The sequence below is a fragment of the Tenebrio molitor genome, chromosome 6 (genome assembly GCF_963966145.1).
Source record: "Tenebrio molitor chromosome 6, icTenMoli1.1, whole genome shotgun sequence".
In the NCBI taxonomy this organism is placed as follows: Eukaryota; Metazoa; Arthropoda; class Insecta; order Coleoptera; family Tenebrionidae; genus Tenebrio; species Tenebrio molitor.
In genome coordinates this window covers 18793864-18806567 of record NC_091051.1, presented here as the reverse complement: position 1 = coordinate 18806567, position 12704 = coordinate 18793864, and the positions used below count along the sequence as shown (strand labels likewise).

At 35.1% G+C, this 12704-nt stretch overlaps 2 protein-coding genes across 6 annotated transcripts in view; one reads left to right on the top strand and one right to left on the bottom strand.

Moving 5' to 3' along the window:
- LOC138134108 (heat shock cognate 71 kDa protein-like) overlaps nucleotides 1-9211 on the bottom strand; it is a 39195-nt gene extending 29984 nt beyond the window's left edge. The window contains exon 1 of the mRNA XM_069052188.1: nucleotides 9077-9211. The gene's annotated coding sequence lies outside the window, so the exon portion shown is untranslated. The remainder of the gene's footprint in view (nucleotides 1-9076) is intronic.
- LOC138134105 (heat shock 70 kDa protein cognate 4-like) overlaps nucleotides 1-12704 on the top strand; it is a 39971-nt gene that overhangs the window by 26679 nt on the left and 588 nt on the right. For all 5 annotated transcript variants that reach the window (XM_069052180.1, XM_069052177.1, XM_069052179.1 and 2 more), the window contains 6 exons: nucleotides 3540-3766; nucleotides 3816-11398; nucleotides 11853-12030; nucleotides 12086-12200; nucleotides 12252-12498; nucleotides 12552-12686. In XM_069052180.1, coding sequence (XP_068908281.1) covers nucleotides 3562-3766; nucleotides 3816-5461 — 1851 coding nt within the window. In that variant the 5' untranslated portion in view covers nucleotides 3540-3561 and the 3' untranslated portion in view covers nucleotides 5462-11398; nucleotides 11853-12030; nucleotides 12086-12200; nucleotides 12252-12498; nucleotides 12552-12686. The remainder of the gene's footprint in view (nucleotides 1-3539; nucleotides 3767-3815; nucleotides 11399-11852; nucleotides 12031-12085; nucleotides 12201-12251; nucleotides 12499-12551; nucleotides 12687-12704) is intronic.

The window sequence follows — 12704 nt, the reverse complement described above, 5'->3', positions numbered from 1 at the left end:
GACCTACCGGGCGCTGCGCCGCCCGTCCAGATTACCTGTGCCCGACCGGTGCGGAGTTTCGTTTTGGGATTATCAACCATAATTTTATGACACCCCGCTGGTTAGGGACCTGTGCGGAGTTTCATGCCGCCCTATACCTTAAGCGTTACTTTAATAACTTCACGGACGCCCTCAGCGGAGATAATAACTTTATCTGCCGCTCGTCAGCTCGTTAGATGCCATGACAATGAAGTGACACTTTAGCATTATCGATGTAGCAGGATAATGTCATAATTTACGGACGTTTGAAGAAAAAAATATTTATTACAACTTTTTATTATTAACATACGGGGTGATTAAGAAGGACTGTTTAAGTTGGTAATGCTGAATTTTATTTTTAAATGGTACAACTGGAGTAACTTCCGGTTGTTGACGGCTTCACGCATTCACGCATCAGTGGCAAGTGAAATTTGACATTTCAAATTAAATTAAATATGCTGGTGAATAGTTCGAGAGAAGAGTTAATTTATGTTTAGAGTAAAATGGGGAGCACTTCGAGAATTTCCTTTAGTTAATTTTTAGATTATTATTCCGAATTCCAACTTTGATTTCTTTTTGCCGTTAATTTTTCCTCTCATAACCTACCATTTTGTTGTTATTAATGCTACGTCAGATATCTGTCAAATGAACCCACAAAACATATCCGGTTGCAGTGTTGTAAATAGCCGAATAAAAAAATGTTCTTAATTGTATTGCCAACTTAAACAGTCCTTGATCACCCAATACGAATAGGTGTTGGAAAGGTTTCTTTACTAAAGTTTACTTTCACTTTAATAATGTATTACATATTTACTTCTCAGCCTCATTTTTATTAAAAATTATTTATTACAACTTTTTATTATTAAAATAGTAACGCCTGCTTCACGAACGCCAATGAATACAGCCTGATTTAATCTAACGAAAAATACGAAAATTTTCGCAAGCTATCGTTCACTTTTGGATGGCCGATGGTCATTATGATTACCGTCTTGATTATGAACGTTATTTTTTAGGTGGTAAATTTCAAAACTCCAAATTATTTTGTCATTTCTACTACACAGAACGTTTACCTCAGGTTATCTATGTACGATTGCTCTAATTTTGTTCATTCATGTCGGATTTTTGGAATATCTGAGCTTCAAACAGTTTAAATTGATTGTCAAACTGACAAGAATCGAAAGTGGGGTTACGATTCCTAAAGGTTTATTTACACTTTACTTGAATGTCAAGAAAGTGACGGCCAAAAATTTTTGGCCGCCATAGTACCAACATACCTACATATTCACAAAAGCGACAATTTTCATTTACAGTCGGAACGTTATACCGGGTGATCAAGAAGGACTGTTTAAGTTGGCAGTACAATTAAGAAATTTTTTTAATTCGGTTATTTATAACACTGCAACTGGATATGTTTTGTTGGTTTATTTTACAAATATCTGATATAGCTATATCATTAACAACGACAAGCCACCATCAACAGGAAGTTACTCCTGTTATACGATTTAAAATACGATCCAGTGTTACCAACTTAAACAGTCCTTCTTGATCACCCCGTAGATGCGAATTGGGGACTTGTCGTTAAGTTGGCACTACCAGCAAAAGTAACTAGGCGCGCCAATAAGGTATTTAGAATTTATAACAGATCTCACTAACGTACAGCTCAATCGCGACCGTATTCTATAACGTTGGTATGTGTATTGTATAGGTATACCGAGTATAGACACTTCTCCACAAAATTAACGTAGGTACCACTGGTATTTTACCAAATATTTATTATTTTAAAATTATTTCATTGTGTAAATAATTTGAATTTGAAATTTTCATGTAAATGATTGCAAAGCATGTTATTGGAATACGATAAATGCTTTTAGTTATTTCTTTAGAGCTTTTTTCCATCGAGTAACAAAAAAAAATCGAGATAAGATAAATCCAAGTTCCTGATTGCCATAATAAAAATCATTTATAATAGCGTTATTAAATGATGGAACGTGTGTTGCACAATAATTTAAGTGGCAATCAGTATGTGCAAGCAGTTACATTACCAAATGAAGGTTTTAATTACCGTAGCATTGGCTGAAGACTTGGTGTTTGCCATGTTGTTCAAGGGTTCAGGAAAGCAAAAGACGTCCGGGACAAGAAAACTGCGTAAAATTACGGTCGTAGAATATAGTTTTTTAAGATTACGTGCTTTACGAGAACGATTCACAATGACAAGAAACTTCCAATCACCAATCAGCTTCAAGTAAGAGTGGAAACCTTGCTGAATGTGATTTTGATTTACTTCTCAGACAACCAGCTGTAGGTCCAGTTTTACTGCCAGATCACTACCGAGAGAGACTCGCGTTTGCTAGAAAGCATAGGCATAGAAAACATGCGTATCTTGTTTACAGACGAGTCCAGATTTTGTCTGGACAACAATGATCGATATGTCAGAGTGTTCAGATGCAGAAATAAACATTATCCTCAGTGCAACATCAGTCAATTGCTTCTTTTTGGTGGTGGATCAATGATGGTATGGAAAGATATTTCTTTGATGGCCTATACAGGCTTGGATGTCCTAAATATTGGTTTCCGCAAGAGTTGTTGTTAAATATAAATATTCTAAAGCAACAAGCAACATGTCGTTACGTTTGCCTCTATTGGTAACAATTTCGTACTAATGCACGACAGTAGGTATAAAACCTCATATTGCTGTGAGTACCGTGAAAAAATTGCTATTCAGGCAATGAACTGACCAGCTAGAAGTTCGGACCTCAATCGTACTGAAGACTTATGAGATAATGTGGAAAGACGTCTCAAAGCGCTTATGCTTCCTTCAGTTAACCTTGACGAGGTAAAGTACGTACCTAGCAGGTGGTGGAAATATAGGATGAAACCCGCCAGAGGGAGATAAGAACCCCAATAGAGAGCATGAATCGTCGCTGAAAAGCTGTTAGTTCGCAGTACAGGGGCAAACACTCGTTACTTAGAGTTAAAATACATTTTTTTTAAGTTTTGATTTCTGTTATTTATTGAGAAAAAGTCAAAAATAATTTAATTGTTAAATCAATTTGAGACTTTTGTTTTTTAAGTTGCTAAAACTGTGGAAATTAGTTATACAGTGTGGAATAAAATGATTTACATCTAGTTACCTTTGCATTACTCTTGTATAAATACGAAATGCCGCTCTACAAAAAAAAGAAAGCCTAACCTCAAAATATTCCAAAATTCCAAATGTGATTTATTGCGAAGGGATGATATGAATGCAAAGTAGAGATTGAAATTAAAAAGGAGCTAACAAAAGCAAGTCACAGCTAGTGTTGAAAGTGGCCACCAACGTTTGTTAATTCAATTTAGTAAATTGTAACAATTGTCAATTCGATTGGTGACATTTATTGACAGAACTAATAGTTCGGCACTTCAAAAAAAAAGTAGAGCGGTACAGGAAAATTTACATGTGCAAAAATTCCAAAGGTAACTAGATGTAAATCATTTTATTCCACACTGTATAATCTCATTAAACTTTGGTTATATTTTTTCAGTGCTAGAAAACAAATCACCCAGATGAGTGACATAGTAATTGGCATCGACCTAGGTACCACCAACACTTGTACAGCGTACTATTTTAACAGCCGAATCAAAATTTTGGAAAATGAAGAAGGAGGTAGAGTCACGCCATCGCACTTGCACATCGATGAAAAAAACACAGTCGTTGTTGGTCATTATGCTCGTCGTATGTCTGACCTGCAACCGGAGTGTGCGATATACGGTAATAAATTTAACACAAATTAAAATTATCACCTTTCCAAATGTTTCAGAACTTAAACGTCTTATTGGTCGAAAATTTGATGATCCTTATGTACAAAACAATTTACAATATTTTTCCTTCGGTGTAGAAAATTGCTACAACAAACCAATTGTTACGATTCAAAGAAGACATAACAAGCTTCAAAAAACTCCAGTAGAACTATGTGCTGCCATTCTTAGCAAAATGAAAAGAGATGCAACGTCAAAAGTTAGAGAACCTGTTGATAAAGCAGTAATCACTGTACCGGCCTATTTTAATATTAGTCAAAGACAAGCTACATTAAAGGCTGCCAATAAAGCTGGATTTACTGTCTTAAAACTTCTCAATGAACCTACAGCTGCTGCGTTGAGTTATTACTTGGAAAACGACTGCGAAGAGGAACATCTTTCTTTAGTTTATGATCTAGGAGGCGGCACTTTTGATGTAGCTATCCTCAAAAGAAACGGCAGTAATATCGACATCATTGGAGTAGCAGGGGACACACATTTGGGAGGCCACGATTTTGACAATCTCATCGCAGACTACGTTTGCGCCTTTTTGGAGAGAAACTACAACTATAATCCTAAATCTGAGAGAAGAAACATGCGAAGACTTCGCAACGAATGTGAGGAAGCGAAAAAAATACTGTCGATGACTGAAAATACATCAATTGTGCTCAATGGTTTTGTTCCAAACCATCCTACAGTCGAGATTGATCTGTCCAGAAAACAGTTCGAAGAAATGAGTTATACATTATTGAAACGAACCATCACGATTATGGACGATTGCTTGAAAAGTTGCAAAATTGACAAAGCAGACATCCAAGAAGTGATCCTATCAGGTGGTTCCACCCGAGTTCCGAAAATCCAAGAAATGATCTCCTCGTATTTTGATGGGAAGAGTTTGAATAAGTTTGTCAATCCCGACGAGTGCGTAGCTGAAGGAGCAGCTCTCCAAGCAGCCATGTTTTCCATCCACCCCAAACAAAAAATCGATATAATGCAAATCAAAGACGTTACTCCGTTGTCGTTGGGCATAAGCAACTTTGTCGATCTCATGACCTTCTTCATAAAGAAGAATACAACAATTCCTGTAAGCCGAACGCTGAATAGAGTAACGGTCGATAATCTGCAGAAGAGTATGGCTTTCAATGTCTACGAAGGTGAACGAATGAATTGTAAAAAGAATCATCATCTGGCTAAAGTGGTGATTGATGACATAACACCAGCACCTCCAGGACAGTGTGAAGCAATAGTCACGATGAGTATCGATGAAAATGGGATTTTGAAAGTCACAGCCAAAGAAAAACATCGTAATAATGTAAAGAACTTAACCATTGCATATACCAGAGGTCACAGAAGCGATAAAGAGGTCACTAAGGCGCTGCATGAGGCTGAAATTTACAAGTTAGAAGATGAATATTTTGTCCAATTTGCTTCTTTGAAGGAATATGTGTTGGATTATTGCGAACGAGCAAAGTACAATTTTGAAGAGAAAGGACTTACCGAATCTCATAAAAGCTTGTACGAGCTTTGCAAAGAAATCAAAGAAGCCACGGAATACTTAAATTTAGAGGACAAAGATAAACTAGAAGATTTCCTCGCAAAAATTGAATCTAAGTGCAAAAGTACTGTTAAAAAGTACAATTTTGAATTAATGCCAGTTCGTAAGATTTAAATGTGTATTTGTAGGTACATACAGGGTGTAACAGAAATAGGTGCATTAATTTTAACTGGTAGTAGAACTCGTTAAAAGGAACAACTTTTCTATTTATCATTTTGCCGAAAAATGATGTTTAATTCCAAAAAAAAAATGAGAGATTTTTCACTAAAATAGCCCTACGCCACTAAAAACTGCAATGGCTAATTGAGGTCAGCACTAATATGAAAAAAACGTCCATTTTCATCCAGAAATCGTGTTTTAACGCCGAAATCGAAATTCAAACAAATCTACCCGTATAGCAAAAAATCCACTTCGGAAGAATCTGGTTGTTTCACGTTTTTAGGTAGCTTAGTTTTGGAGATATGAATGGTTTTAGGAAAATCTTTCCTACTTTTTTAAGCCATTACGCAACGTTTTTCGCCAAAATGGCAGAGAGAAAAGTTGTTCCTTTTGATGAGTTCTATTATCAGTTAAAATTAATGCACTTATTTCTGTTACACTTCTTAATTATAATTTGAATATTCAACTGGTTACCGCTTTATTTTTTTACTTATCATTTTAAATATTTTCATTGCCATTTAATAGGATAACGAGTCCGTACTTTCTGTAAAAAGTAAATTTAAATCAATTTTATATTCTCTAACCCACCTCCACCCGGCGGCACGGCAATTTTGCCGGAGTACATACACTATTACGGATAATACTATCAAGTAATAGTGCAGTGCTTATCAACATAATTACCGGCGTCTCGCCTCCGCATTTTGACTTTTTTGTGTTTTATGTTCTGTGTCAATGTTAAGGAATTTCCTCACGATGTGACATGAGTATAATAATATACCTTTTTGAATTTCAACCACCAATGTGTTCTCTAAGTCCAAAATTTTTAAATTTTTAAAAAGAGATTGGGGTACTATTCCTGTTGCTGAAATTATAAATGGTAAAATCGAAATTTTTTCTAAACACCAAAGATTTCTCATAGCAACGGAGAGTTCTAAATATTTATTAATTTTTGTATTATATGTCTGTGTTATATTGTGTGAATTTGGAACAGCTATATCTAAAAGATATGCTTGCTTTTGTTGTTTATTTAAAATAATAATGTCTGGTCTGTTATGCTGAATGTGAATGTCAGTTAAAACTGTCCGATCAAAATATAATTTGTAATTGTCATTTTCTAAACAACTTTCTGGTTTATAAATGTAATGTGGTTGTGTATCCTTTAATAAATTGAATTTAACTGCTAAATTCATGTGTATAATTTTTGCGAATATATCATGACGTTTTTTATATTCGCTTTGAGCCAAAACGGTGCAAGAAGAAATGATATGTTCAATGGTTTCCCCTTCAGTTCCGCAAATCCTACATTTATCAATGATCGATTGTAAACCGCATATGTGTTTTTTATAATTTCTTGTATTTATAACACGATCTTGTATTGCAAATATAAAACCCTCAGTCTCAGGATGAATATTTGATTTTTTAAGCCATGCATGAGAAGCTTGAATATTAATTTCTGGCTGTTCTAGCTCTTTAAAATATCTCCCATGTAAAGACTTTTGTTTTATATTTGCTATAGTGTCAGGTATATTTGGCTCAACAATATCTGAAATTATATTATCACTTAAATTTAAAGGTGTGTAGCCTTTATCCGCTGAAACCAAAGCATTAAAAAAAGTGTTATCACGAGCTCTATTAAGAAAATAATTTTGTTATTATTAGTACAATTGCGAGCACTGAATTTCGGGCAGACTGATATAATATGTGAAATAGGCTTTAGGTGCTAGACGTATTAATAACCTCATTTTAATATCCACTATTGTCACATATCATTTTCACAAATTGCATTCATCAATCCTGAAAAGTTGCAGGTGCTTAGATGTGATTTTCCAAAAACTGAACAGTGTTTTATTAAATTTTGGAAATCAATAGCCAAAATGTAAAATAATTGGGCATAATATTTGTGACAGTTTATTTTGAAGTCCAGTCAAAATTAATTATGACATTTATGACAATAAAGCTTAGACTACATAGGGTTTTTTAAATAACATTTAAATTGCTGCCCGAAATTCCATGCTCCCAATAGTACATATCTATCAGTGTAAAAATACAAATTACGTAAGTGTCAATTATATCTATCTCAGCTCTCAGTATATCTGAGCAGTTGCAATATATTTTTTTTAATTTCGTCTGTTTATCTTGCTCAGTCATCAGAAAAAGACAAATAAAGGACTGCAAAACGTTAAAAGTTTTCATTTACTTTAATTATGATGTATTAAAGTGTTATTCAAGAAGTTATTGATTATTATTTGAATCAAAAATAAAAAAGCAAATTCAACAAAATTCATATCTTATCAAATTAATCAAAAATATTTTTTGAACTAACCGTAACTAACTAACTTCAAAATGACATTATTTTGGCAAACGCAACAGTTAACCGCGAACGTAGATTTCGCGCACTAGTGCTTCAAAATCATTCACAAAGCATTGGCCTTTTTGAGCATTCTGAAAATAATTTGACTTGATAGTAATAAAATCTGGTTTACAAAACGTCATTTCTCCAATTTGGATATTGAAAATTTCCAAAGAATGAAAATAAATCGCTATTAATTCGATTGATATCAAGATTGGTAGAACTGACTAATTTGTATAGTAGGTTGCCTAGTTGCCATTTAAAACAATAGTTCGAATTTTTTCCCCCGCAAAAGTTACTCGTGACGTCATAATGCACTAAACTTTTACGACAGACTCTGTCGATTACGTATTAGGTGCTCCCTCACTAGAATAAAACCAAACAAAACCCACTCCAAATTTCTGGGTTGATTTACGTCACGCGTTACTTCCCACCATCCTTTCCCCTCAATTTTCAACGAGGCAACCTACTATATGTACAAGTTAGTCAGTTCTACCAAACTTGATTGACACCACACTTGGGCAAGCGCCATCTATTCACTAAATTGGAAACTATTGGGTAATAATTTAAAAAATGCTAATGTTCGCTTCAAAAAATATTGTACAAACCTTGATGCGCGAAGACGTATTCGGCACATTCGTCCAAATGAAGCACTCGCTCCTTCGTCGCTTGTGCCTCAAATAATGCGCTCATGTGCGAAAAATGTCTTCCCGCACTCGGTTTGTAGGTAAATAACTATTAATTTCAGTCGAAACAACAAGATACGTTCTTCCCGATAGTGAACAGAATGAATTGCGTGTTACAGTCAAAGAAGTAGCAGAAAGTAAATAATGAAATGTTCAACATATTTCTACAAAGAACATGATAAGCTAATAACGTCTATCAGCTTCGGTAATAATGAAAAGTCAAAATTTCGTTTAATAGTCCGCGCGACAAGTTCGGTGTTTATAAAAAATCATAATTATGACAGTACGTTTTGAAAAAAGACCTTATCCGCTCACTATTTGACAATTAATATATCGGTTTTGTCAGCATAGGTCAAATTAGACAACCTCAGTTACAATCGTACGATAATAATTTACAATCGGATTCACCTCCACCTCATTCAGTCAGTCAAAGGGTAAAGTACAGATCCCGGCTCGGGTATCAGTGTTTGCCCAATTGGACAAATGTAAATGATAACATCTCTGTCACGAATCATGTGTAATACAGTTACTCACCAGATGGTTTCTTCACCCCTGACCTGATCATAACGTGAGGCTCTAACCACGGGCGTCGTCTTCAGAGCGCTACATTCCGGTGTTGCATGTTCTGATAGCACCTATAACAGCCCCAGTGCATAGTTTAGGGTGCATAGCCCGCCCGCAGTCTCCGCAGAAGAAGACCGCTAATGCCAGTGCGTGAGCGCGACACCCCACGTCCATACGTTGCAATTGTTTCCTCAACTCCTGGAAACCGGGAGAACCATATAATCTTCTGACTCGCAAACGTATGGTCTGTGCACTTGGTTGCCGCTGCCGGCCATCCCAAAGGACGCATTCGATCAACGGCAATTCCCAGATTGTCGTGCACCAAAGGTGTCCCACTCGAAACTAGTCCAGTACAGGTGCATATCGTGGTATCTGCCAGATATTTTACACATTGATGGCGCTTATCTCATAGCTCAGGTTACCCAAATTAGCCATCACCCAGTTACCTACATACCTACCCGGTAATTGTATCTCTATGACAAGCCTAATTCACTGTACCACACGCGAGACCACGTGGCCCTCAGTCAGGTGCATTTTCAATTGCACCATTCGGTTCCAGCTGCCGACCCTCCCAGTCTTGCTTGTGCTAAAAATCACTCCTAAGTCAAGAACCTGAAGAACATAATTAATATTTGGGTGGAGGAGGTACTTTTGCTATTGCGTTTAAAATTGACTTACAGAATTATATAAGAACGATAAAACTAAAACACGGTCGGTTTATTCTTGCTCTCAGGATTTTAGGGAAAAGCTAAAATAGAAATTTATCAAACGTAATATCCCAAAACCTTATAATTTTATCCATACATTTTTAGAAAATTAATAGATTGGGGGATATTTGAATAGATTATTTCCTGAACCAAATTTAAAAAGGAACACAAGATACAAGACAACTTTTTAAATTAATTAATGGAGTTAGTTTTCATCTAGCTGGTAAGTAACAAAACAGGAAGAGGGCATTTATCACAGAAAAGGAGCATTTATCGATATGACAATGTGTTGATACCTGATTTTCAATAGTCTTTTAATTCATGATTGGTTAAACATTTAAATTTAACAAGTGGAAATGAGGATTATAAGGTTTGAAGATATTACGCTTGATACCATTGATGTTTAGGTACCATTTGATGGTTAATATTGCAAATGAAAATGGAAATTGGAAACCTACACAAATACTCATGCTCTTATTTTATGGAAGGGCATTAAGAAACGCAACATCACTTATCACGAGACATTTCCTAGACGTAGATAGCGCACCACCGCACATTAGGTGCTGCCATACACCATCTTCGAGAAATGGAAAATTTCGACCCAAGACCTGGTACCGCGATCGAAAGAGAACAGAGCGTGTCTTTAGAGAATTAGCGAAATAATACAAAATAAACCGAAAGGTATGAACAAAATGAGGTTATGTGTCAAAAAAGACGACATTCGTTTTGAAGGTCTGCCGCTGGACCACAAATTCATTTGAACACTCGTTACCTAGTCATGAAAATGTAAAAATGGTTCACCACTGTATATAATTTGTTGAATTAGTTAGGAATTAATTAAACAATCAAAAATATTACATTATACTCGTATGTAGTTACGTTATAGAGTTTTAGTTTCTCTTCTAAATAATTTTCAAATATGGCTTTCTGCGATGGTCTCAAAAGTGTACAAGCTTTGACGTGAAAAATGGAATATTTTTTGGGAATTGTTTCTTGACAATTTAAAGCTTTCTCTTTGAATCAAAAATTTTAAAAATTTTAGCAGTGTTTTGTTTGACTTCACTCTTTCGTTCTCCACTTCTTGTTTCGCTAAATATTTGATAATTGATAACGATACACCATACGTTAACAGAAAGAAACGGAAGCACTAGCTCACTTGACCATATATTTTTTTTTTGAACGCACGGTGTCAAAACCTCGTTTTGTTTTGCTACTTATTCTTTTTATAGTTAGGCTCGTAAAACACAAGTAAGGGTACTTAATTTTTTTCATTATTATAATTGTGCTTAGAACCCTAACCATCGTTAGGAAGTCAGATAGCTACATAAAAGCGCGCTTAGAATATCAAATATTTGAAGAAAGTTAATTTCTATAGGGCAAAGATTAAGATAAAAGTTGCAGATATTTATTTATTCAAATAATGTGCATCTGCAATGCATCTGCGTACATAGATGATTAAGTTTTGTCAACAAGTGGGTACAAAGTGCAAAATATGTAGTATGACGCCACAGTACCTAATTGTTAAATAATAAACATAGGTATACAGTGTGATTTATTCAGAAGATAAGAACAAGATGTGATAATAGTAAGAAAACAATTCCTGAGTGAATGAAGTATTTGAATTTTTAAGGAGATACTTAACAATTTTCTCTAATAATGGCACTGTTTACGTTGAAACTTCACAATGTAATATAGAAATGTTATTTTCAGATGTGTAATTTATGTATCATTTTGATAACCTTTTTTAGGTAGGTACTTAAATAAGTTAGGTACTTTAGTTGAAATATCCGCGCATTACAGTACTAGCCTTATACCTACAATGTTTTTTAAAGGAAAATTAAAAGTTTTTGGATTTTTCCTGTTAGCGCTAGTGCCATTATTGTTCAAAACAAATTCTAAAAATACATGCACTGGTTATTTAGATTACATTTTAGTAAATTTTGGTGGAAATTGTTATTACAATCCAGACATAGATCTGAGTGTCGTAAGATCAAGAAAACTGTAATTTCTAAATACATTGTCATTGTTTTACGTTCCAGCCTGAAATCATTGAAAAGTACGCAGGAAAAGTTAAAATTTACAATGTGACCACCGAAGATGGCTACATTCTTTCAATGTTCAGAATTGAGAGACAAAATCCAAAAGGTGTTGTTTTATTTCAGCCACCCATATCTTCAGGATCCATAGCGTGGTTATCGGATGGTGGCGATTCTTTGGGTAAATGTTATAAAAATTATTTCTTTATAAATGAATTGTAAAAACACCACTTTAGGGTTTTCTCTATGGAGGAAAGGCTACGATGTCTGGTTGACCAACCACAGAGGTGCTTCATATTCGCGCCAACACGTTAATTTAACACAATCAGATCCGGAATTCTGGGACTTCAGGTTTCTCTAAACTCATTTACCATACTTTAGCATACGATGTCATAATTCTAGTTTTCATGAAATAGCTTTATATGATTTCGACGTCCAGTTCGATGTGATCAGACAAGAAACAAACAATTCCAAAGTTATCTTCATCGGATATTCCATGGCTGGTACTGAGGCACTGATATATGCCTCAGTAAAACCTGAGAAAGCTGAGCAGTACGTTGACAGTTTTATTTTGATGGCACCTATTTCGGCAATGAAACATTTTGCAAGCCTTTTTAAATATTTACTGTACGTGATGGAACCATTCGAGGTAAACAAATATTACATTTCTGGTTTAGATTTTATCTTTAAAATTATTGTTAGAAAATGTTTCGATTGGGCGAATTTGTGACACTGGAAATCGTAAGGTGGGTGGCTCTGCCGACGACAATAGCACCGTACATTGTGAATGTCATGTCGTCTCTAATAATGGGTTGGACTCCTACTGAGATGGATCCTGTAAGAAATTTATTTTAG